The 25,258-nt window shown below is 51.1% G+C and overlaps 1 protein-coding gene across 4 annotated transcripts in view; it reads left to right on the top strand.

Moving 5' to 3' along the window:
• Window positions 1-24,221, top strand: part of IGF1R (insulin like growth factor 1 receptor) — a 310,288-nt gene extending 286,067 nt beyond the window's left edge. For all 4 annotated transcript variants that reach the window (XM_086711440.1, XM_086711442.1, XM_086711441.1 and 1 more), the window contains exons 19-21: window positions 3,721-3,850; window positions 9,926-10,060; window positions 19,228-24,221. In XM_086711440.1, the coding sequence (XP_086567566.1) occupies window positions 3,721-3,850; window positions 9,926-10,060; window positions 19,228-19,609 (647 nt within the window). In that variant the 3' untranslated portion in view covers window positions 19,610-24,221. The remainder of the gene's footprint in view (window positions 1-3,720; window positions 3,851-9,925; window positions 10,061-19,227) is intronic.
• The last annotated feature ends 1,037 nt before the right edge of the window (window positions 24,222-25,258 follow it).

The raw sequence follows: 25,258 nt of genomic DNA on the forward strand, positions 1-25,258 counted from the left end.
AGTTCTAAGCGTTGGTTACAGAAATAATTGAGGCAATGTCCTCAGGTGATTTTGACTTGGGAGTAAAAGTTGCCATATAAACTACCAACATTTCCTCCAATGTTTCTGGCTTGAAAGGAGTTTTGCCCTCTCAGCGGTCCATGGAGGTTTCTAAGATGTGAGGCCCCCAACGGTGAAGCCCCTGCATAGAGCAGTAACAGTGACAGGGAGGTGCAATCACTCAGGTGAGGGAAGATCACTGCTTATTGGGGTTCACACCCAAGTTGGTCAACCTCTAAGCTCTCAACCTGTGTATTATAACGCTTAGCTGATCAACCTGCTGGTTAGACTCCTTGTTGCCACCACCCACTGAAACACCAAAAAAGGGGGGGTTGGGTTGCATTTCTGGTGCTGGTTAGAAATTCATTTTAGCCTTTAGGTTTGGGTTTTGCTTTGATCTCTTAATCCTGATAAAAACACTTATAACCTCAGGGCTACTCAGGAAAGCTACCTACTTTTACCAGAACCCTTACCTTCCCATTATGAGATGACGATGGCTCAGAAAAACATCAAGTATTTATTCTGAGAAACTGCAGAGGACACTTTACATCCAAAATCCATTTAAAATTAACCTCCTTGATGTAGCTGACTTTGCTAACACATAGAAACAGACACAGAGAGTTAGACAAAATGAGGGGACAGAGGACTGTGTCCCAGTTGAAAAACTAGCACAAAATCACAGCAAAAGAGCCGAACCAACCAGAGGTAGGCAATATGTCTGATAGAGAAATCAAAGTAATGGTCGTAAAGATACTCACGGGACTTGAGAAAAGAGTAGAGGATCTCACCGAGACCTTCAACAAAGAGACAGAAAATATGCCAAAGAACCAATCAGACAGAGATGAAGAACTTAGTAACCAAAATTAAAGATACACTAGAGGGAATCAATAGGAGAGGAAGCAGAAGAACTGATCCCTGAACTGGAAGAGGGAGTAATGGAAAGCAACCAAACAGAACAGGAAAAAGATAAAAGAATTATAAAAGAAGGATAGGTTAAGGGAACTCAGCAACACCATCAAGCATAATAGCATTCACATTATAGAGATCCCAGAAGGAGAAGAGAGAGAAAATTTATTTGAGGAAATAATAGCTGGAAGCTTCCCTAATCTGTAGAAGGAAATAGACTCAGGAAGCAGTGAGAGCCCCCAATAAAATCAACCAAGGAGGTCCACACCAAGGGACATAATAATTAAAATGGCAAAAGGTAGTGATAAAGTTTTAAAAGCAGCAAGAGAAAAGAAAACAATTACATACAAGGGAAACCCCATAAGACTATAAGCTGATTTTTCAGCAGAAACTTTATAGGCCAGAAGGGAGTGGAATGATATATTCAAAGTACTGAAAAAAAAATAAAGTAAAATAAATTTAACCTTTTTCTAGCTCTTGAACTATCTGTTATGGAAATGCTCATCTTTCTTTAGCAGTATATTTTTTCTTTAGCTATGATTTTGAAGGAAATATTTCGGTCCTTTAGTTGTGAATGAGGAGTATCCCCTCTAGAATAGTTATCAAATTAGGGGTTAGTGTCTTTATTTTTCATTTGGAGGAAACAGAGATGATGAATGGAGCCATATCATAGAGCAGACATCCCTGAGTCATCAGAACGACTCATTCATGAGCTACCAGTATGTCCCTGGATTTGGCCCTTTGAGGCATCCACACGTCTGGTGCTCCTTGAATCCCAGGAGGCTGACAGGCTCCAGGGTTTCTAGGAAACAGCCTCTCTCGCCGCTGTCTGGGCTTTCTTTGTGCTCCCTGCTCCCTTCCCCTTCCCTTTTCGTTCCTTCCCCTTTTCCATGAAGACTCAGATTATTCCCATGGAGATGCCAGGCAGCCCTCCTTCCCCAGCGCTACAGAACCGGGAAGCCCTGAGCTTAAATCCTGGTTCTGCCGCAGCAGATGAGACTTGGGACTAGTGCCTTAAGTTCTGAGCCTCAGTTTCTTTCCCTCGGAAATGGGGATGCTGATAGAGCAGACCCACGAGATGGTGGGCAGGACTGGGCACGGGACAGCTCCAAGCACACACCTGGCACAGGACAGGTCCCCAGTAGATGTCAGTTCCTGGGGCCATCAGCGTCCTGCTTCCCACACCCGCTTCCTGGCACACGCAGGAGCTCAGCTCATGCTAACTGCTTTCCGGTTTCACATCACGGTGGGAGAGCTCTTGTCGGGCCACTTGCCATTTGAAGTCCAAATCAGCAAGGACCATATTTGCCATTTAACCCAGTGGCACATTTACAGTGACCTTTGTACTTGCAGTTTTTCTCACTAACATTTGGAATTTTTCTTTTGTGCTATGGAAGAAATAGCTTGTGTTCTTTTTCTGAGATTTCTTTTTTTTTTTTTCTCCTTTTTGTGCAAGTAAAGACAAGTCCTCTCCTCTGCATGTCACTGGATTAATTCTGAGATAGGGTTCCAACACTTGGTTTTTATTCCTCACTTGGGTTCGAAAGATCTGTTTTTCCAATGCCCGGTGTCTCATGGAGTACAAACATGACAAGTAATTTCACCAGAGGCAGCTGTTGACCCCTCAGCTCAGTACAAGTAAATTGTGTTGGTTAACGTGCAAGGAACTTTATTCCCTGTGTTTGCTTTGTAGCCTAACTGCTTTGTGGCACAGTTAGAGACATGAATGAACATTTTAGAAAGGAGAGCAGCCCTTTCTCCTGGGGAAGGAAATGGAAGAGTCCCTGTAAGAAAAGGTTGGGTGATTGAGTGGAAAATCAAAATCTGACAAAGAAGCGATAATTTAGGATTATAAAGCAGGCCTGCCATCAAACATAATTATGTGACATCTTCTAGAGACATGGAAAATGGAACAAATTTTCAAAAACGAGTAGGAGCATTATGTTGAAAAACATTATTGGGTAATAGCTTCAGGGGCCTAGTAAATAGCATCTCCTAGCATCTTACTGTGTACTTTTCTTTCCCCGTGAATTGGTACTTTCAATATTTTCCCCCTTATTAAGCAGTAAAACTATTTTATTTCCTCTGGCAGTGGGGCAGTGCTACCAAGTAAGTAAGAGTCAGAATGCTCTTATTTATTTCACCAGGTTCTAAAACCACATGTAAATGACACATGAATATTTTCTTGATAAAGTGGGAGACTTGGTAATTTATAAACTGCTTCTCACTTTAAATGAATAAAGGAATTAACTTTTTTATTTATCTGTTTCTTTATTTGGAATGAAATTAAATTTTTTTATTTTTATTAATTTTTTGAATGTTTGTTTATTTTTGAGAGGGAAAGAGAGACAGAGTGTGAGCGGGGGCGGGGCAGAGAGAGAGGGAGACACAGAATCCGAAGCAGGCTCCAGGCTCTGAGCTGTCGGCACGGAGCCCGACGTGGGGCTTCGACCCACAAACCATAAGATCATGACCTGAGCCGAAGCCGGACGCGTCACCAACTGAGCCCCCCCAGGGGCCCCAACTTTTTTTTTTCAAAGGACTCAAATTGTAAACCTATTTGAAGCAGACATTCATTGGTATTTACTTGTCACAGGATTAATTGATCAGTCCTCCCTTATCGATTCTGCCTTATACAATTGTAAATGCTGATACCCAGCCTCCTGAGAGTGTGGCTCACCCGTGGGTGCCCCACAGCTGTGATGGGACATCTTTGCTTCCGCCCTGAGAGCTGCTCACAGTGCGTCACTCTCGTGCCTTCTCTCCACCTTACAGATTTCGGTATGACGAGAGATATCTACGAGACAGACTATTACCGGAAAGGAGGGAAGGGGCTGCTGCCTGTGCGCTGGATGTCACCCGAGTCCCTCAAGGATGGGGTCTTCACCACTCACTCTGACGTCTGGTATGAGAGTCTCCTTCTGTAATGCGAGCCCAGAGCCCTCCTACTTCCACAGATCCCACTGGCTCTGTCTCGAGGGCTTTATGTTTCTACTGGTCTCTATTCATCGTTACCCCGTTTCCAGCTTTGGCCAAGCGCTGTGTGGGCCATAGTCCTGCACGGTTGAAGGGCTCCTGTTGTCAGTGGGCTAGCTGAGGACAGCGGGCATTTGTGGGCTCTAAAGAATTTGTGAGACCCACATTTCTTGTAGTCCTTAAGTACTCAGTAAATGGCGAGGAGCCCTTGAGAGACAGACCACCAGGGGCCGGGACGTGTCTGAAAACTTCACGTCTCCCCTGGCCACCTGCCCTCATTCCATCTTTCCCAATAAATAGATAACGTGGTGTGTGTGCGGCTGCCTCACCTAATTACAACTCCAGATTGCAGACATTCCTTTGTTCACACCCAAAGCTTGTGAGTCTGGATGTGTTCTCTCATTGGTCCCATCTGCTGTCTGTCCTTTTTCAAAGGACTTCACCATTGTGGACCCAGGGATGAGGTAGAAAGCACAATGTCTCCCTTCACAATAACGTATCTTGGGGTAGAAAGCTTAGCTGAGGAGTACAGAGGACTCTCAGTAGTGCTGTTTCCTGTGATACCTCAGCAACACTGTGGAGAGGAGGCCAGGTTCTGAAATACAACTGAGGTCCTTGGCAGGCTGAGGCCCTGGCACATCTACCTCCTAGAACGTCAACTAGTTTCTTGGCTGTCCTCTCGGGAGGTCCCATTGCTGGTGTGTTACGGAAATGGGAGTTGTTTACTCAACTGTCTGGACGACCACATAGAGGAGCTATTTAAATAGTGACCGACATCATTTTTTTTTTTTTTTAACCTCGTGAACCTTTCATAGTTCAAGGGCCTTGGATCTCACTACGAAGACAGGTGCAAATTGGAAATAGCATTTGAATACGACCCGGCAAAGCGTGATTGCGTCTCGAGTTCACGTACGAGATCTGTTTTTGCAGTCGGCCTGTCCAAGATAGTTAGCTCTTTGCTGTCAAATCAAAGTGCTCACCACCATTTTTAGATGTAGAGATGATGGGGAGAGAAGGTCTGTTCATGCATCTGATTATTGTAGCCTCTATACCTCCCAAAGCTCTGAGGTCAGCTTGTAGTACAATAAAAGAGAAAACCGTGCGAGCCAGGGACAGCAGAGGCAGGATGAGAAGATAAAACTAGAGTTATTAATATCTCACAGGCTAATTTTGCCCAAACCCTGGGTAACAACGAATGCCACCAGCAGCAGCAACAGAGGGACATGCAGGGGGTTCGATGCCAGTTTTCTCCCACTCGACGGCATCGACATTATGCATGAGTAATATGTGTATGTAAACAAGAGTGTCTATTTGATAATCATTCCGTTCAGTGTTCAGGCATTAACAGTGCTTTAAATTCTCCTTTTTTTTTTTTTTTTTTTTTTTTTTGGTAACACAGCCTTTGAGGGTAACATGGGTAGGGTAGGCCAGGACTTGGTGAATATGGAAGGTTCCTCAGCTGCCTAGGATCTCAAGCCCTCCCTGTCAAAGGAATGGGAGTCCCTTAGATTGTATTCAATAGCACAAAACAGGTGTTCCCAAATAGTTGAAACTCTAGATAGAGATACAGAGAATTGTATTTGACTGTGTCAAAGAGACCTCAGCGTCTTTGGTTTGGGAGGCACTCCCAAGGTTGTGTCCAGCCCCCACATCCCACCCATGGCCTCTTTGACAGCTAGTGGTTAGGCTTCTGCTGAAATGTCTCCAGGACTACTTGTCCTCTCCCTCACAAGGACAAGCCACCCTAACTCTTAAGACGCCCTTGTTCTTTGCAGGTCTTTCTCATATGATGCTTAAGTCCGCCTCTTGGTGACACCCGTTGGCCCTCCTTGTAGCACAGTCGCATGCTCTCGTCTGTTTTTGACGAGACGGGCCTTGGAGTCACAAGGAAGTGACCAAACTTTTCTCTAGTTTGAACACTTCCACATTTTCCCAGTGCCCTCTGAGATTTTATGCCCAGGCCCTCGGGCTCTGTGCTTCCTACTCCTGCAGCTCTGTCGTAGCACCGTGTCCTTGCAGGATGATTCCTTTGGCTTAGAAGACACAAGTGTGCCCTCCAGGGATGGAGGGAACCAAGCAAAAAACTAGGCAGTTGGAACCCACAAGTGTGTCCGCTCCCTGGGCGTCTGGATCACCCTCCAACAGTCTTCATTTCTTGACTTACTAAGAAGGTTTCCAAACTTCCACAAATACCTAGGCCCGCACCCACTTAAAATCATTTGCTTCTTTACTGGCTAATTCATGTCAGCGGGGAATGTGGAGATCTGTGTAGGTCTCAATTTGCTGGTGGGTGGGACACAGACATGATCCTGTCGTGGTGTGCTGAGATGTGGTTCCTGAACGCTGGCCCCAGGTGGCAGTGGCACAGATGTGTGAGACTCACATCAAGTTGTACCTTCTTCGGGGCAAACCCCCCAGTGCTCATGATTGGAAAAGATGTCACACATACTCTGGTTTCTCTTCAGATTGCATAAATCTTTCGCCTTTTAGAAAAGACGTCACGCAAAGACATTTGTCTAGTGTTTACAGATGAAACCTGTCCACAAAATTCATGACTCAGTACTATATGAAGGCATTGAAACCAGCGCCCATGCCATTGTAAATCATCTGCTTTGAAAAGTACACAGGCTTTGCCTCTTAGTGTCCCTGTCTGGCCGTGTGGCCTTGGTCAAACCACGGGGTATCTCTGGGCTTTGGCTGCTCAGCCTGTGAGGTGCGGTCTGCTTTGGAGTGTCTGCACTCCCTACTAGGCCTGCAGTAGCTCGCTGAATGTTTTCATGGCTCCTGTGGCAACTAGTGATGCCAGGGGGGCATCTTGGTGTGGGGTAGAGATGGTTCAGCCTTCACGCACTGGACTCGGCTGGTCACTTCCCGCGAAGGGTGACCAGACTCCAGCACTGAGTGGCCCTCCCCGACGAGGGATGCTGACATCACACAGGAGTCACACCAGGCCAGCCCTGTTACCTGCTGTGTGACTTCATGCGTGTGACCGTGAGGACCTGGTGGGTTCCAGGAAATGCTCAGTGTGTGCAAGAACAGGGCAACTAGAGACCAACTCCCTGTCCTGGAAGGGTGAAGCCTTGTGGAGAAGAGGAAGTGATCCTGACAGGTTGGAGTCACAAAAGCCTGGCCAGAAGAGACAGGGCCGTGGGGTACCCTGAAGTAGGAGTGTCACTTACAAGGCAGTGGGGATGCAGGTTCTAGACCGCGGGAATGCCGAGAGAGGCTATGGCGGCAGGACACGCTTGCGAAAGACGGTGGGACTTCCTTGAGGGAGTTAGGGTGGAGAGAGAGCAAGTAAGGCCTCAGATGTTGTGTCAGGGGCTTGGGCCTGATTCTTCAGGTTCTGCAAAGACGCATAAAGCTTCTGAAGGAAGAGCGACACGGGAGACTGTTTTAAGATGTTCATGTTAGCTAGAGCATCAGGCCGCATCGTGAAAGGTGCTAGTACCAGAAAGGAAGAGTGCTATAGGCCGAGGAGGACCGTCAGTGCCGTGGAGGACCCTGAGGAGGCCGAGGGAAGGACGGCCTTGGGTTGACTGCTCGAGTGAGGCAGGACACCAGCTACTCGAGGCCAGAAGAACAGGACCAAGAGCTTGGGCTGAGACACGGGAAGTTTATGGATAGCCAAGTGACCGGGAGCTTGAAACAGAGCACCCGGAGCCGAAAGAGTCCATGCAGGAGCCGTTGAGTGAGAATGGGCTGCTTGAGAGGGGCTGGCCCCACCGGCAGAGTCTGTGGAGGAGAAGGGGCTCTGGGGGGGAGCTGTGTTGTTCTCAGAGGATTCCTCAGGCCAGGCCTGCAATCAGTAAAAACAGCCACACTTGTCATTCCTTGCACTGTACCATGTTCCAGACATGAAGGTGGGGAGCTCCGAGGCACGCTGCCGATGTGACCAGGCCCACTCCAGTATGACATCCCGGCGCCAGAGTTGTGGAGAAGCTGGCTGCCTTCAGCCCAAGCCTCTGAAGTGTGCCTTCAGCCACACTTAGGCCTCTGGGTCTTTGGCTTTTCTAGGTCTCTTGTGCAATATAAAGGCTATTTCTTGGTCACTGGAAATTAAAAAGGGCCTTGGGTGAGTCGGTCCTCTGCTAAGATTCTATTTATGTCTGATATCTGTTCTTAGTACAAAGTTGCACAGAAACCTTTTTTTTTTTTAATGTTTATTTATTTATATTTAGAGAGAGAAAGAGCATGCTTGCGAGCAGGGGAGGGGCAGAGAGAGAATCCCAAGCAGGCTCCATGCTGCAGTGCAGAGCCGGACATGGGGCTCGAACCCAAGAACCGTGAGAGCATGATCTGAGCTGGAATCAAGAGTCGGATGCCTAACCGACTGAGCCACCCAGGCGCCCCTGTACAGAAACCTTTTGCTCACAGAAAAGTAGCTATAGCTGAAGCAGTGAATAAAACATTGGCTCAGGCTCCGGGCCAGGATCCCGGGAGCTCTCGGTGGGAAGTGCCAGGCCCCAGAATTTTCAGTGTGGCTCTGCCACTAGCACCCCCTGGCCCTTCCGCAGTCCTGTCGGAAGCCCCTCGGGCTGCTTGCTGCCGACGAGCCTGCTTTATTCTGCTGAAATGAACTGAGTGTAAAGGCACACAGACCGAGGAAAATTCGTGTGAGGTGGCAGTGTTGGGAGGCCACCTTTATTTTGCAGGTTACAGCATCTCCTTTTAAACATTATCTGTCTGAACTTTCTGTGTGCGTGTCCACGTATTTTAATTTGTTTTCCAGCAGTTAGATCTTCTAAACCAGCAGGCAAAACTGCATGCATAGCGGAATGGCTCACTGCCCCCGCTGCTGAATTTTCGCCTTGGCCCCTTTGCCCCTCAGCTGAACTCTTCTTAAGGATGCCTCCTTGCCTGCCAGCCCGCCGTCAGCCAGTGCTGTGCTCCTGGCTTCTCTCGCTGTGAGACTGAGCCCCCGTCACATGTCACAGACCGGCAGCTCCCCAGCTCACTCCCACAGGGCTTCCCTCCCCACTGGCCCCACTGGACCTGTGAGATCCCCTTCCGAGCTTTCTAACCCTCCAGACCTGTGGAAGTCAGAACTGCGGTCAGAGACCCAGGCGTCAGTATGTTTTGAAAACTCACCAGGAGGGGTGCGGGGGTGGCTCAGTCTGTTAACTGGCTCAGGTCATGATCTCAGGGTCTGTGGGTTCGAGCCCCACATCGGGCTCTGTGCTGACAGCTCAGAGCCTGGAGCCTGCTTTGGATTCTGTCTCTCCCTCTCTCTCTGCCCCTCCCCTGCTCGTGCTCACTCGCTCACTCTCTCTCAAAAATAAATAAACATTAAAAAAATATTTAGGAGCACGTGGGTAGCTCAGTCGGTTAAACATCTAACTTCGGCTCAGGTCATGATCTCACGGTTCGTGAGTTCGAGCCCTGCATGGGGGTCAGCACAGAGCCTGGAGCTTGTTTCGGATTCTATGCCTCCTTCTCTCCCTGTGCCTCCCCCACTTGCACTTTGTCTCTTTCTCTCACTCTCAAAAATAAATAAACATTAAAAAAATGTTTCTAAACTTGCCAGGAGACTCACTCCACAGCCAGCATTGAGAGCTACTTGGGTACAAGTTTCCAAAATAGGGGAGCTTGTTGAATGGCTTGATTGTCCCAGGCTGTATTCGAGGTCACTAAACCACTGTCCCGGCAGGGCCTGGGGACCTGCCTTTAATTAGAGGATAGAGCACATTTGGAAGACACTGCCCTATTGGGCCCGTGGCTGGGGCCAGGCCCTGAACTCAACCTGCCCGGCGTTCAGATGAGAAAGCGGGTGCTTCTGAGTCATTCAGGGGGCACTGCAAACCACCCCCTGCTACAGCTTTGCCCACACTGCAGGAAGACAAGGGCCACGCTTCGCCACTGCTGGGCGCACTGGAGGACGCTCGCTCAGTCACCACACCGAGGGCACGTTTTCAGCACCCGGGGTGGGGAAATGCTGGAAGGGAAGGGGCAGTGAGGGCTGCCCGCCCCTCTCTGAGCCCTCACATCCCCTCTCTCACCCTAGGTCCTTCGGGGTCGTTCTCTGGGAGATCGCCACGCTGGCCGAGCAGCCGTACCAGGGCTTGTCCAACGAGCAAGTGCTTCGTTTCGTCATGGAGGGCGGCCTTCTGGACAAGCCGGACAACTGCCCTGACATGCTGTACGTACGCCTGGGCCCCTGATGCCCTCCCTCAGATTCCCCTCCTCGATGACCCTTCCTGGGTCACCCGAGATGGGTGGTTCTGAGAGCCAGTCTCTGCGGCCCGGCAGGTGGAGATGAGGGGGCGGGGTGCAGTTTGGAAGGAGGTTATCCTGATGGAAGGACCCTGGGCCTTTGCGGAGCCACCTTAAGTTCACCGCATCTCCCTTAATCTTTCAGTCCTGGTTTGCACCTGGGGTCTCAGGCCAGACATCTCTGGGAAGTATTTGACCAAAGCGATCCACGCAGAGTTTAAGAAAAAGTGGGGGAGGGGGCAACAACATGGCACTGGTTGCTCTTAAGCCAAATCCCGGAGCCTCTTGCAGCCTTTGGCAGGACTGCTCTGGCACCACGTAGGGCAAACCTCAGGCCTCTTCCCACCGCGTGCCGCCTCCACCGTGGCGCCCCCCCCCCCCCTCCCAGGTTTCTTCTCTGCAGAGTGCTGACCAAAGTCATTAGCTGTGAAAGCAACACGCTTTCTGGGGCTTCACCCAGTGACCCATGGGGACCGGGAGTGTGGTTCGGCTGGCCCGTCAGGGGGCCCTGACACAGCCCCGGGGGTGCACAGCTTTGGGCACTGGCAGATTCATCACGTCAAACCGCTTCTTTTTAACAACAACAAGAAGAACATTCCGCTTTTTGATCCTGAGGTTTGTCCGATGATGGGAGGGTGTCCGTGATCCCTCCTGGGCCTCGCTGCTCAGCGTCCTTAGTCGCGATCCTTGTTGGCACAGGTCAGAGCTGTCGAGGGCAAGAGGGCCTCACTGTTCACAGGAGGAACGAGTCAGACGAGGCTGTGAAGGTGTTCTGTGGTTGGGTCATTACCCAATGCAGGACAGGAGCAGGGAGAGAGTGTGGACTTGTTTTCCACGTGGACGTTAAGGCAGGGCTCAGAGAGTCTTCTGGATCCCAATGGGTAGAGGTAGGCTACCACTCATGCCTCAGGACCAGTTCTGGAATTTTCCAGAAGTGTTCTTCAGGACAGGTGTGGCTTCACATTGGGAGCAACCCCGGAGGAGATGTCAGGCCGTCTCTGTGTCTGTGTGGAAGACCCCCCCCCCCCACAGATATGCCACCTGCACGCGCACCAGGCCCCCAGCGAGCAGGGGCCCCAGGCCAGGCCTCAGGGTGGTGGGTTTGCCACTATGAGTCTGATACCACGTCCGCTGGGGACCAGGGAAACTGGCCTCAACAGTCCTGAAACCTTTGCTCCTTTGAGTCTCTCTCAGTTTCTTTGGGTCAGGACTCTGGACACGGGTGTGCCGGCCCCTTGGCTCAGTCTCATCAGCCCGAAATCCAGACGTAGCCTGGGGGTGCCAGCATCTGAGGCTCTGGGCCTCCGGCAGGACTCATGCCTAGGGCTGCAGAACCGCCAGCCTTCCGGAGGATGGGTCTTCTCCCACCGGAGTGGCTTACTTCTTCAGGGCCAGCAACAGAATCTCGGCTGCTTTTACCATTCGTTTTAGCTGATTAAGCCACATCCAGCCCAGATCATCTCCCTGCTGGTTAACTCAGAGTCAGCTGATGAGAAAACTCCATAACGAGGTGAAACCCCATCATCTTTCTTAGTCTGACCCACATTCAGGTGAGGGGTTATACAGGGCGTTGACCCCAGGGGCAGGAATCTGGGGGAGCATCTTAGAATCAGACTACCACAGCTTGGGAAGCAGAAACCACTGTCCATCGACAAACCAGGGTTTTGTGTATTTTTTCTGAAGCACTTTGTTGCTACCAAAACTGAATCCACGTCGATGTGGTAGGCCTTGTTCCCATGGCTCTGACCATGCGGCTGTAGGACCTCTGGGCTGGGGGACTTGGTGCGGCACCCCGTGCTTCTGGAGTGCATTAGCTGAGCCTTATGCTTCCTAACTGCTGCTTCTCAATGTTTGTTCAGCTGAAGCCCAGGGATAGCTGGTATGGAATTAAGAAAGAGGACCCAAGACTGCCATAGGGGAAGCAGCATTCTGGCATCTACGTGTGTGTGTCTGTGTGTGTGTGTGTGTGTGTGTGTGTGTGTGTGTGTGTGTTGAGGGTGGGGGAGCCCCCTGATCATTTGAGCCCGGGGCTGGACTAGGAAGCCTGCATGGGCCTGGACATGGGGTGCAGAGTAGACCCACCAATGACAGGAGGCCCCATTTCTCAGAGGGCCGTGTATATGGGGCAGGGAGGGGGGATGGGGTTTCCCAGATCCCTCAAGAACCTTCCCAGTTAGCCTCTTCAGGTTTCAGAGCCCAAAGGTAGAAGAGACTCAAAAAGTCACTTAGTACATGTTTATTAATTTGCATTTATATTAAATAGGTACATAATAATACATTTAATTTACATGTATACACATATATATATATAAAGAGAGAGAGAGAGAGAGGCAGGGAGAGAGGGAGGGAGAGAGAGAGAGAGAGAGAGAGAGCACACAAACGGGAGAGGGGCAAAGAAAGAGAAGGAGGAAAATCCCAAGCAGGCTTTGCAAGCATGGATCCCGACCAGGGACTTGAACTCACAAACCCGTGAGATCATGACCTGAGCCAAAACCAAGAGTCGGACACTTAACCAACTGAGCCACCCAGGCGCCCCTCACATTTTCTTCCCTAGCATGGAAACGCTTCCTCTGTGCACCTGTATTAGTTTTTTACACAGTGGGTCATTATCCCAAACCCAACAATGAGCATTTACCATCTCATGGAGTTTCTGAAGGCCTGGAACCTGGGAGCGGCTTAGCAGGATGGCTCTGGCTCAGGGTCTCTCATGAGGCTCCAGTCATCAGAAGGCTTGACTAGGGCCGGGACCCACTTGCAAGTGGCATGCAGCTGGCTTCTCCAAGCAGGGCTTCGCAAACTTACCTCTAGAAAAACAGATAGGAAGTGTTCTCAGCTCTGTGGTCTCATACGATCTCATTGTGCAAACGCAGTCACAGATACCACGTGAATGAGTGTGGCTGTGCTCCGGTAAAACTTTACTTGGGGATACTGAGATTTGGATTTCACATAATTTTCATGTCACAAAATATTCTTATTTTGATTTTTTTTCAACCATTTACAAATACAAAAACCATTCTTAGCTCAGAGGCCTCACCAAAAAAATTGGACAGTAGGCTAGTTTTGGGCCATGGGCCTGTAGCTTGCCCAAGAGCAAAGGACTCCAGAGCGGAGCAGATGCCACAGTGTCCTTCATGGCCAAACCTCAGGGGTGGTCCTCTGTGATGTGGGAGGAGATTACGGGAGGCATGAACCCCAGGAGGTGGGGATCACTGCGGGCTGGGTACCACACCCCACTGACTCCCAGGTTGCCTCACAGGTGACTGTTCTCCATGAACAGTGTGGTCACTGTATTCTTATCAGCTCATTATAAGAAAAATCTTCCTTCAGAGAAAAAAAAAAATCTCAGTAATGGAGTATAAGGAGTGATGCCTGCTGAGTTTGCATCCGAGGGTCTGGTGCCAGAATAGAGGCTGATGCTGGGGCTGATGGTGGTGTAGGAAGCTTAGCCACAGTCCGACAAAGCAGGTGTCGGTTTTGTTCGTGTGGTTTGGGGTAGCAGGAGGAGAGGTTTTATTTTTGAGCTGTCTCTTTCACTCGGAGAAACGGCCTCTGAGAAACTTGTGGGACTCCCTAAAGTTGATCTACCTCCCGGTGACTGGAGTTTTGGTATTAATTTAATATGCCTGGGAAGCAGCCCACCTGCCATGGGAAAGGCGGTAGACTTCCTGTTCCCAGCATAGAGTGACAAGGAAATTCACATGGAGAGGTTACTCTTGGATATTACGTGTTTAATTCCGGAGGCATTTCTGCTTTGCCCTCCAGAACCCCCCTGGCAAATTGTTCTCCCTCCGAAGAAAACAACAGAATGGAAGGAGGTTAGCTGATGGCGCAGGGAGTGTCCGTGTTGTTCTTCTGAATTTATTGACGAGCTTAGGTAAAGAAGAAGTGTTCTGGGAGAGGGGTTCTTTTGTTACGGGGCACAAAAGAGCGGACTCCCGTTTCTGCCAGAGGAGAGGAACGTCACTGAGCTCCTGGGCGTTGCCCAAAAGCCCTGCTGGGCGCCCGGGTGGGAAAGAAACCACTTCCACTGTGTGGCTCCAGAGGTGTGAGCAGGCACCAGTAGGGTAACCTGGGGGCTGGCGTGCAGCGGCTGTGGGGGGTGGGGGGCTTCGGCTCAGCAGCGGCGTCTTGGTGGTAACTACAAGCAGGTGGGATGGGCTCCTCTGGAGCAGCCAAGAATCCCTCTCCCCTCAACCGCGCAGAGCACTTAGGCTTTAAATCGACGACAAAGCCTGTCCTTAACCTTCTCTTAAGCTCTCGTCTCTGTACCGCCACCGCGAGTGTCCTTGAGCACCTGTGTCTGCGTGCCGACCGCTGACGTCCCAGAGACAGGGCTGCGGGGCGAGGCCCCAGCTTTCAGAAGCTGGGTGGCAGAAGGACCGGGTTGTAATGGGGCAGGAGAGGGCTCGAGCAGAGGTGCAGCGAGCTGTAAGCCCTGGGCCAAGAAGCCATAGCTTTTTCGGTAAAACTTCCACGGTGTCACAGGTCCAGATCCTTGCCAGGGCAGTGCTCAGTATACACAACGCAGGAAAGAATTGGAACTTTTTACCCCAGAGAGTCACGAACTCACAGAGGAGACTGAAACACATTCAGGGGACTCTGGTGGTTCTTGTAGTCTTCAAATATGGTTTTCCCCTTTGCTGTGATCCTGTGCTGGTTGTGTGGGAATAGGGTGCTTGAGTAGAATCCAAACAGTCAGGAAGGGCCATTGGTGCGTGCTTGGCCTCGCAACTACAGGCCGTCCCGTGGTACCTGGGCCCTGAGTCTGGTCTCAGTCCAAAGCCAGAGTGATATGGGACAAGGCGAGGGGCAGGCCTGCCGTCCCACTGGCAGGCGCCGCTGAGAAGCGGCTCATAAGACAATCCTGGCTGTTCTAGGCTGTCAGGAGGAGGTGGAGGAGGGGTGTGCCAAGCCCTGCAGGGCCTTTCTAGAATCTGGTCTTTGTTGCATCGGTTGGGTTGTCACGGGGCTGAGGCTGGGCTGCCTCTCACACCTGGGCTTGTGATCACCACCTGCGTGCATGCAGCAGGGCCTAGAGGAAGGTGGCGATCCTGAGGCCCCCTATGTGCAGGATGGGAGGGGTCGGGACAGTTGTCCCTCTTCCCTCACACCACTTCCTCGGGTCACACTTGCCTCTGTGAAGTGGCTTCACAGCAGGGCAGCAGCCCCCTTTGGTCCTGTTCCTGCCCCAGGTGGAGGGTCTGCACATCCCCTCACCCCCCACGAGGGGGCCTTGGGTAAAGCACTGCTCCAGAGCGGATAGTTCTAAAACGTGCCTTTAAAAAAATTTTTTTAATGTTTATTTATTTTTGAGAGAGCGAGCAAGCAGGGGAGGGGCAGAGAGAGGGGGAAAACATGTGCCTTTTTAAAGAAGAGTTTTATCAGCTCATAAATCCTTCTAGAGTCTACTGGAAAGTTTTCTTGTGGAGATAGTGTAAACAAGGTCTTGAGTCCTACAGAGTAAGAAAGACTTCCTTTTATGGGCAGCCCTGGAAGGCTTTAAGAGAGGCATCACATGGTTTGTTTGTGCTGATGTCACTCCAGTCACTGGTGGCACCTCTCAGCACCTCCCCCCCTCCCCCTGGCCACAGGGGCACTGAGCCAGGGCACATCACATGTTCTTGGCCTTGGCTGCGCTTCTATTCAGGGACGAGTCAGTCAGCCAGAGAGGAAATCACAGCCGAGCCACAGAGAGGGGTTTCGAGTATTTATGGCCCCATTTGTTGGGGGTGGGGGGTGGGAAGGGAGTCCTTTCTCTTGGGCAGCAATGGGAGGTAAGGGAAGGCAGGCTTGTGTGCCACGTGACCCCAGGCAGGAGCTGTCACACGGTGACTATGAGGACAGGAACGGCTCTCCTAGGGGGACCATGGTTTCCCTTGTTGAGGTGGAGAAAATTCCTTTTCCTGAGGTAGGTGGTTTTCAAAGCACAACCATACTCTTTCGCACAGAATGCCATCCTGCTCCCGCCTCACCAGTTTGGGGACCTTGGACAAATTATTTACCCTCTTGGTGTTTCTGCTGCTTCATCTACAAAATGGGGACATGTTACAATGCACCTACTTCTAGGACTTGAGAGGATTCAAGCAGTTCACACACACAAAACCCCGCCTGCCCGACACCCTGTGTGTTACTGGGTGCATTAACCAAAGGTTAGCCCTGCCACATGGTTAGCGGCGTGGCCAAGGCGAGAAATCTGGTCTTCGTATTTTGTCCACATCTTTTTCTGCTAGAGCACGAGTGGTAAACGTTTTCCATAAAGGGCCACACGGCCGGTATCTTGGGCTTCTAGGCCAGGCAGTCTCTGTTCCAGCTACTCACCTAGCAGGTGTCCCTTGAAAGCAGCCACAGACATATGTGAACAGATGGGTGTGGCTGGTCCAGTACAACATAATCTGCAAAAACTGATTTCTAAAACCCGGCAGCGACACAGGCAGAAAGCCTCTCTCAGGCTCCCACCCTCCCTGCAGGTCGGACCGGACCGGACCGGACACCTTTCCCCCCAAGGACTTCCAAGGTAGCTTGGCCAGGTTGGCTTAGGGCTTTGTCTTTGCAGACTGGTCTCCGTGCTCCCTGGGCTTCTTCCCTGAGGCCAAACGAGCAAGTGGTCAGTCAAGCCTTCCATTTAGCCGTTTTTATTGAAAAGTGTCTTCTTTAGCCAGAAGTTTTTTTTTTTTTCAATATATGAAATTTATTGTCAAATTGGTTTCCATACAACACCCAGTGCTCATCCCAAAAGGTGCCCTCCTCAATACCCATCACCCACCCTCCCCTCCCTCCCACCCCCCATCAACCTTCAGTTTGTTCTCAGTTTTTAAGTGTCTCTTATACTTTGGCTCTCTCCCACTCTAACCTTTTTTTTTTCTTCCCCTCCCCCATGGGTTTCTGTTAAGTTTCTCAGGATCCACATAAGAGTGAAAACATGTGGTATCTGTCTTTCTCAGTATGGCTTATTTCACTTAGCATAACATTCTCCAGTTCCAACCACGTTGCTACAAAAGGCCATATTTCATTCTTTCTCATTGCCACGTAGTACTCCATTGTGTATATAAGCCGCAATTTCTTTATCCATTCATCAGTTGATGGACATTTAGGCTCTTTCCATAATTTGGCTATTGTTGAAAGTGCTGCTATAAACATGGGGGTACAAATGCCCCTATGCATCAGCACTTCTGTCTCTTTGGGTAAATTCCTAGCAGTGCTACTGCTGGGTCATAGGGTAGGTCTATTTTTAATTTTTTGAGGAACCTCCACACTGTTTTCCAGAGCGGCTGCACCAATTTGCATTCCCACCAACAGTGCAAGAGGGTTCCTGTTTCTCCACATCCTCTCCAGCATCTATAGTCTCCTGATTTGTTCATTTTGGCCACTCTGACTTAGCCAGAAGTTTTAAAAATTGTTTTAATGTTTATTTTTGAGAGACAGAGCGTGAGCAGAGGAGGGGCAGAGAGAGAGAGGGAGACAGAATCGGAAGCAGGCTCCAGGCTCTGGGCTGTCTGCACAGCACCACATGTGGGGCTCGAACCCACAGACTGTGAGATCATGAGCTTAACCGCTTAATGCCCCTCTTTAGCCAGAAGTTTTAAAACAAACACAGAATAGTATCTTCTGGCGAGAACAGTAATGGAAGGGAAGGCTCTTCTGTGCCAAGCTCACGCGAGAAAGGGCTGCCCGCCAACCCCTTCTCGGAACCATAGCCTCCTCTGGCTCTGTGGCCAGCCTGGATGTCAGTCACCCTCCTTTTTGCTCCCAAGGTCCACTCAGCTGGGTCTCTCTGCATTCTGGGTTCATAAGAAGTACGCCCTCCTCCCCTGGTCATCCTGAACCCTTGTCCAAGCCCAGGCCTCCCCTGGGTCCAGGCTGCTGGCTGTACCACAACACCGTCCCTCCTTCTTCCTTGCGCAGCCTCCTGCTCTCCGGCGGGGGGCGGGGGACGGCCACCTCCTGTGGCCCACTGGACTCTGAAGGCTTCAGAGAGGTTTGTGGCCCAAGTGCCACCGTGGTCCAGCTGGTGAGACCCGGCACAGGCTTCATGCCATGTTCTTTGCCCGCCCCCTTGCCTAGGCAGGGCCCCTCGCACCTTCCCGCCTTGTCGGCATCTGGCTACACGTCTTCATAGGACTCTGATTCATTTGGCTCAGCCTGGACCCGAGGCCAGAGCCTGGGTGGTGGGGCAGGCGGCAGGCAGCCTGGGCGGCGCTAGACCGGGACCTCAGACCCTAGATGCATGCTCCTTCTGTCTTGTGGCCTTCCCCCCTCACTGCCAGCCGTGCCCGGCCCCAGGCCCCAGAAAGAAGCTTAGAAATTGCATAGGTGGCACGAAAGGGAGGGTCACTGTCGGGATAGCTGTGATCGCTCCTAAGCCTTTTTTTTTTTTTAAGTTTATTTTTATTTATTTTGAGAGAGTCCAAGCAGGGAAGGGCAGAAAGAGAGCAGGGTGGGGAGAGAGAGAGAGAGAGAGAAAGAGAGAGAATCCCAAGCAGGTTCCACACTGTCAGCACAGAGCCCAATGCAGGGCTGGAACTCGCAAACTATGAGACTATGACCTGAGCTGAAGTCGCACATTTAACCGACTGAGCCACCTAGGCACCCCTCTTTAGCCAGAACTTTTAAAACAAAACAGAGAATAGAATCTTCTGGTGACAACAGTAGCAGAAGGGAAGCAGTGGAAGTCAAGAGTCAGATGCTCGACCAACTGAGCCACCCAGGTGCCCCCATTCTTAAGCCTTATTAGTGAGAAACCAGAGGCTTCCTGCACTCTAATTCTGGAAGTAATGTTTCACTGGTGGCTCCAAGAGACACTTCAGATAGGACGCTCTGTAGGTTTTTGTTTGTATTTTTATTTCTTAGCACTGTCCCCATAACACTCTGTGTAAACCTAGATTTGTCCTCAGGAAATGAGAGGTTGGGTTTTGGCCCCGGGGAGGGTCCTGGGTCCCCGGAGCGAAAGCGGCGTGGGGCCAGTCGGGTCGTCAAGAGAGAAATGGCCCAGCTGCCTCCCTGCTCTCAGTGCCCGCGGGTGGGGGGAGGCCACAGCAGGTGGCCCCGGAGCCACCGTTCGCGGCCGGGCCCACCGTCTGTCTGTCTCCGCCTCAGGTTTGAACTGATGCGCATGTGCTGGCAGTACAACCCCAAGATGAGGCCTTCCTTCCTGGAGATCATCAGCAGCATCAAGGACGAGATGGAACCCGGCTTCCGGGAGGTCTCCTTCTACTACAGCGAGGAGAACAAGCCGCCCGAGCCGGAGGAGCTGGATCTGGAGCCGGAGGACATGGAGAGCGTCCCCCTGGACCCCTCCGCCTCCTCGTCCTCCCTGCCGCTGCCCGACAGACACTCAGGACACAAGGCCGAGAACGGCCCGGGCCCCGGCGTGCTGGTTCTCCGAGCCAGCTTCGACGAGAGACAGCCTTACGCGCACATGAACGGGGGACGCAAGAACGAGAGGGCCTTGCCTCTGCCCCAGTCTTCGACCTGCTGATCCTCGGATCCCGGATCCCGTGCAAACAGTAACGTGTGTGCACGCTCGGCGGCGGGTGGGGGGAGAGAGTTTTAACAATCTATTCACAGCCTCCTGTACCTCAGTGGATCTTCAGAACTGCCATTGCTGCCCACGGGAGACGGCTTCTCTGCAGTAAACACATTTGGGATGTTCCTTTTTTCAATATGCAAGCAGCTTTTTATTTCCCTACCCGAACCCTTAACTGACATGGGCCTTTAAGAACCTTAATGACAACACTTAATAGCAACAGAACACTTGAGAATCGAGTCTCCTCACTCTTTCCCGGTCTCTCCTCTCATTATCTGTCTCCCTCCCTCTCCCCCCGCCCCTTCTCTCTCTCTCTCTCTCTCTCTCTCTCTCTCTCTCTCTCTCACCTTTCTCTTTCTTTCTGCTTCATGATAGAAAAACATTTGCCGCAACCCCAGCTGGGACGCCCTTTTGATCAGATTGAGGCAATGGCTGTCCCTCCCTGCGGCCCCCACCCCCACTGCCCCTGTACACACCTGCCTATCACCGTAGGTCTTTATAAACAAAACAAAACAAAACACCTTGAGACGGGATTTTTTTAACTGTATCTTTAACCTTTTTAGGGACATAACGAGATTTAAAAAGGGCCATCATTCATTCAAGGTTGTCACCATTTTAATGCTGCCAAATTCTGCCAAAACCCTGAACTTCCTCCCTCACGACCCCTGCACTTATCTCCTTGTTTCCAGAGGCATGGGGCGAGCATGGTATCTAGTCACGTCATTTAAGAGCCACGTGGATGATGCACTCCATCTGGTCGCCCCTGGCGTTCTTTTCAAGTCTTACGTTCACACAGGTCTGATCGCTTTCTGACTAGGCTATTGTTTGGGGGGAAGTGGACAGGATGGGATTTTTCTCTCGGTGGAGACTGGGAGAAGTTGAACCCGGCTTCCCTGCCCCTCTCCCCCACCCCCACCTGCTAGCCCCCCGGAATTGTGGAGGAAACAGGCCCTGTCGTGAGCCTGGAAGACAGGCTTTGAGTCAAGGTCATCCACGTGCCAGTCTCCTGTCCCCCCCGCCCTTGGCCCCCCACTCCCGGCCCCCAGGACACAGATGGGAAGGGGTTTCCAGGGACTCAGCCCAACTGTTTATGCAGGTTTGCAAGGAAAAGAAATTCAAACACCACCACAACAGTAAGAAGCAAAGCAGTAAATGGATTCAAGCATTCTAAGCTTTGTTGACATTTTCTCTGTTACTAGGACTTCTTCATGGGTCTTACAGTTCTATGTTAGACCATGAAACATTTGCATACACATCGTCTTTAATGTCACTTTTATAACTTTTTTACGGTTCAGATATTCATCTATACGTCTGTACAGAAAAAAAAAAAGCTGCTATTTTTTTTGTCCTTTATCTTTGTGGATTTAATCTATGAAAACCTTCAGGTCTACCCTCCTTCCCTCTCTGCTCACTCCAAGAAACTTCTTATGCTTTGTACTAGAGTGCGTGACTTTCTTCCTCTCTTCCCAGTAATCGATACTTCTCGAACATAATTTGCCATGAACTGTTTGATGCCTTTTTATAAATACGCCCTCCCCTCCCCGCTCCCCCTGCCCGTTAGTTACGTTCTCACCCGTAGGCTGTGTGGGCACGAGGCTGGCGAGGGAGGCAGCGCCCCCCACCCCCCACCCGACCTGCTCTCTCACCGCGCTGGAGTCTGTTACAGTGCAAGACATGACGCAAACTCAGGTCAGAAAACAAAAGGTTAAATACGTCGCACGTCCTCGTTCAGTGTTTCTAGTCGCGTTGTTGGACAGTCTCACCTTCACTTTCCCTCACGTTCGTTTTGGTTGTGACACACATATCTCTATTTTTTTAATTACTGGGTACAACAGCAGTTTGAACTGCAGACGCTAGGCATTTGGATTACTTCTTTTTTTTTTTTTTTTTAATGGATATTTAATCCTTCCATCCCATGAAAAACAGCTGCTGAGTCCAAGGGTGCAGCGGAGCGGGGTCCGGCGGGCCCCTCCATGGCCTCCGCCACCACCCTCCAGACCCACCTACCTGTCTCCAGAACCAGAAACTCCCTGGGGGGCCTCCCGGGCACTGGTGGGGAGGGAGTCACGGGGGTGGCCTCCTCAGGGCGTCAGCCAGTCCCCCACCCCCACCCCCTCCAGGGTGCAGGGCCGGAGGGGTCGGGCACGCATGGGCACCATGGTGGCCGATGGCCCTGGAGCCCGGTGCGCTCCCCGGGGGGGGGGGGGGCAGGGGAGGGACCAGAGCCCTGGCGCTGGCTCGCTTCTCCTCGGCCAGGAATCCCAGTCCTCCGGGCCCGGGGGTCTTGTTTTGTTTAGTTTTTAGCACTTCTCACCAGAGTGATGACAGCACCCGAGTTGCTTCTGGGATGGAAATGTTTCAATTACGAGGAGGAACAAAGCTAAAGTCTGATGGTTGCTAGTCGTGACGAGATGAAACACGAGAAAGCAAGCATGTCGTGCTTTTTCTGGTCAGTACCTTAAGTCCTGCGATGTTCTCTAGCCTCTGCCCCATGGTTTTTCTCCCTTAAGAAAAAAAAAAATGAGAAAAAGAAAAAAAGTTAAGAAGGTATTCTATGTAGGAGTTTTAATTTATTTTGTGATACCAGTTTCAATCACTGTAGAGAAGCCCCCAGTGATGAATTTAAATACTGAGGAAAGGGTTTTGTGTGCGTGTGCGTGTGCGTGTGTGTGTAAGACAGGACAGTTTTCGGGTTTCTTTTGGTTTTTTGGTTTTGTTTTCGTGTTTTGGTTTTGGTTTTCAAACATTTATCTACCTCACTCTTCTTTTTTATATGTGTATATATACAGAAGAATACATATCCCATCTCTCAGCACCTGACAATATGCCGTTGGTATCGGTAACCTCATCCACACCACAGGCCGAGCACATGAGGCGGGGAGAGGCCAGGAGGCTGTATTCGGGGGTCGAAGCAACACTAACCCGCCTCTGCGCTCATTTCAGACAGCTTGCCTTTCTCCCAGATGTCTCGTTTCTTTCTCCTCCTCCTCCTCGCTTGGTCTCCTAAGAGGCTCCTCCTTAGGATTCCCTTCCTGGCAGGCGGGGGGAGGCCGCCCGGCTGTCCCAGGCCGTCACTGAAACGGACTTTGCGCAGAGTGAATGACACACAGATTCTGTCATCTGGAAGAGCGCTCGTTTTGCAGGTTTTGAGGACAGGGAGCACCGCGGGGGGGCAGTCAGTCTCTGGGCGTAACCGCACCTGTACGCGTGCGGTGTCCGGGTCTCGGGCCGCTGCTCTGGCCGCCGAGGCCCAGGCCTGCGCCGGTTCAGTTCGGTGGTGCAGCCACATCAGCGCTTTGAGCCCCTGGCCCGCCAGGCCTCCTGCCCGAGAAAGCAGGCCTTCCTGCACTCGAGGATGCACGCGGGAGAAAAGCTCCCCCCCCCGCCCCCCCCCCCCCAGACTGTTCCTCCACCTCACCCTCCTCTCCTCCTCCCCCCGGGGAAAACAGAGACCAAACCTGCGGGCTGGAAGGGGCTGGCGGTCGGCGCCCGGCCTTCTCCCTGGGTGGCACTGCCTCCTGCCCGGGGCCTCACCTCCATCCCATCACCTGCTGCTCCCGGGCGGACGGCGCGCTGCCCGCTTCCAGACGCTGCTCTCGCAGGCACCGGTGATCCTCTCTGGGAGACGCGGTGGCGGTTTTCCCGAAGGGCAGTGGCTCCTTTCAGATCCCGCACCGCAGTTCCGTCCTGCGAGCACACTACTCTCTTTCCCCAGCCCCCTGGCATCTTAAGGTCACTGAGAAATACTGTCGGATCAGGGTTTTCTTCTTCCGCACTGTAGGTGACCCCTGGGAATAGTAGCCTCTCCTCTTTTGCACAAACCTACCGGTTTCCACAACTGGATTTCTACAGATCATTCAGCTGGTTCTAAGGGTTTTGTTTCAACTGTCCTCGAGTTGTTGGTGTCCTTCTGTCTTTGTTTTACGTAGGTGGTTTCTCTTTAAGTAGAAAGAAAACAGTAATAGCGTAGTGCCCATCCTAACGAAAGCTTCAGAAACACTTAAATAAAAGAAAATTTTGCTTGCGTGATGGTGCAGTCATTTTACTGGACCAAACCACCCACCTTGACTTTACCAAGGCATCATCTGTCCACAGTTCTAGCCTCATTTTATGCTGATTTTCCCACCTCTTCTTGATTTTTCTCTTTCGTATGCTCCACATAATTTAATCAAGCTGCGTTGTGGCATTTTTCCACGCAACCTCCTCCTGACAGCAGCTCACGCTGCTTGAAGTGACGTGAACCACTGAGGCACATCATGGAATTGATGTGAGCATTAAAACGATAGCACACACAGCCCTTCCCCGAGGCAGCAGGAGCTGGCGTGTTCTGGAGACACTGTCGAACGTCAGCCGTGTGATGCCCAGACCACTCCAGCTCTCCTTTGTGGGATGTGGTGACGTTTGACACACAGTTGGAATGAGCTTCCTCCTTGGAAGATGGAAGACCGTGTTCGTGGCCGGCAGCGGCCTCTCCTTCCAACCTGTCTCTTAGGACTTGGGACGACATTTCAACGGTAGGAAAAGTGGCTTGGTAAAATAAAAAAAAATAAAAAAACAAAAAAAAGTGGTGACTGTGGAACTACCCGACGGCAAAATGCTTGGCGTGAGGTGTGGTGTGTTCTGGTCGGGATAACATATTTCCGAGCCGAGTATGATGCCAAATTCTAGGCCAGTCTGTCCCACCAAAGCCTCTTTCTCAGCGGCTCACCTCCGTTGGTGGGTGGCTGTGCATGATGCAGGCTGCTGTTGTGGCAAGGTCACACTATAGTTCAGATCGGTGAGAAGGCTAGGATGCTTGGCCCAAGGTCCTCAGCTGTCACTGCCGGGTCCTCCCCGGGGTGGCCAGTGTCAAAGGCAACTCCTTTCCAAAACATAGGCACCCTCCGGTTGACAGTAATGCTCCACAGTATGCCTTGGCCCATTCCAGCAGTCCCAGAAACGCATTTAAGGTTTGGGGTTCTTTTGTTACTGTTACTTCTGTGTTTGTCGGCTGTTTTTGTCATTGTTGTTGTTCTTGTTTTGTTTTTTTAATTTCCTGGGCTAAGCAGCATTGGGCGATATGGACCAGATCCACTCTCTAAGCACCAGTGATGAAAGTCAAACTTTCTTCCTCCCCTCTGACTAGTCGGTGGCACAAATGAGAACTTCAAGAGAGGATGTTGTGTAGATTGAACCTCTGTTGCCAGAGATGCTGAAGATACAGACCTTGGACAGGCCAGAGGGTTTCATTTTGGGCGTCCAGCTTAGATGGCTAGTTGGTCATTTAGAGAAAAAGCAGATGAACACCCCTTGAGGGTGGGATGATCAGGCAGCGGGAAACCACTGTACCAGGGTCATGATGTGACATGGAGCAGAGTGGCGAGCAGAAGGGTACAGGGCTAGCAAGAAGTGTGGGCCACGTTTTGAACTTGATGGTTTCTGACGGTATCAGACCACATCAAGGCGCAACAGTTATCCAAGGGCATTTGGTTTCAACAAATAAACCTGACATCCTACTTTGGAAACGGTCGTTGCAGTTAAGTGAGATCGTTCAAGAATGCAAACTGCATCACAACGGTCGGTTGTCAGTTCTGGGGCATGACTTTAGGGTTTTGTTTTACT

The sequence above is a fragment of the Puma concolor genome, chromosome B3, assembly GCF_028749965.1.
Source record: "Puma concolor isolate L17-30 chromosome B3, mPumCon1.1.hap2, whole genome shotgun sequence".
Lineage (NCBI taxonomy): Eukaryota > Metazoa > Chordata > Mammalia > Carnivora > Felidae > Puma > Puma concolor.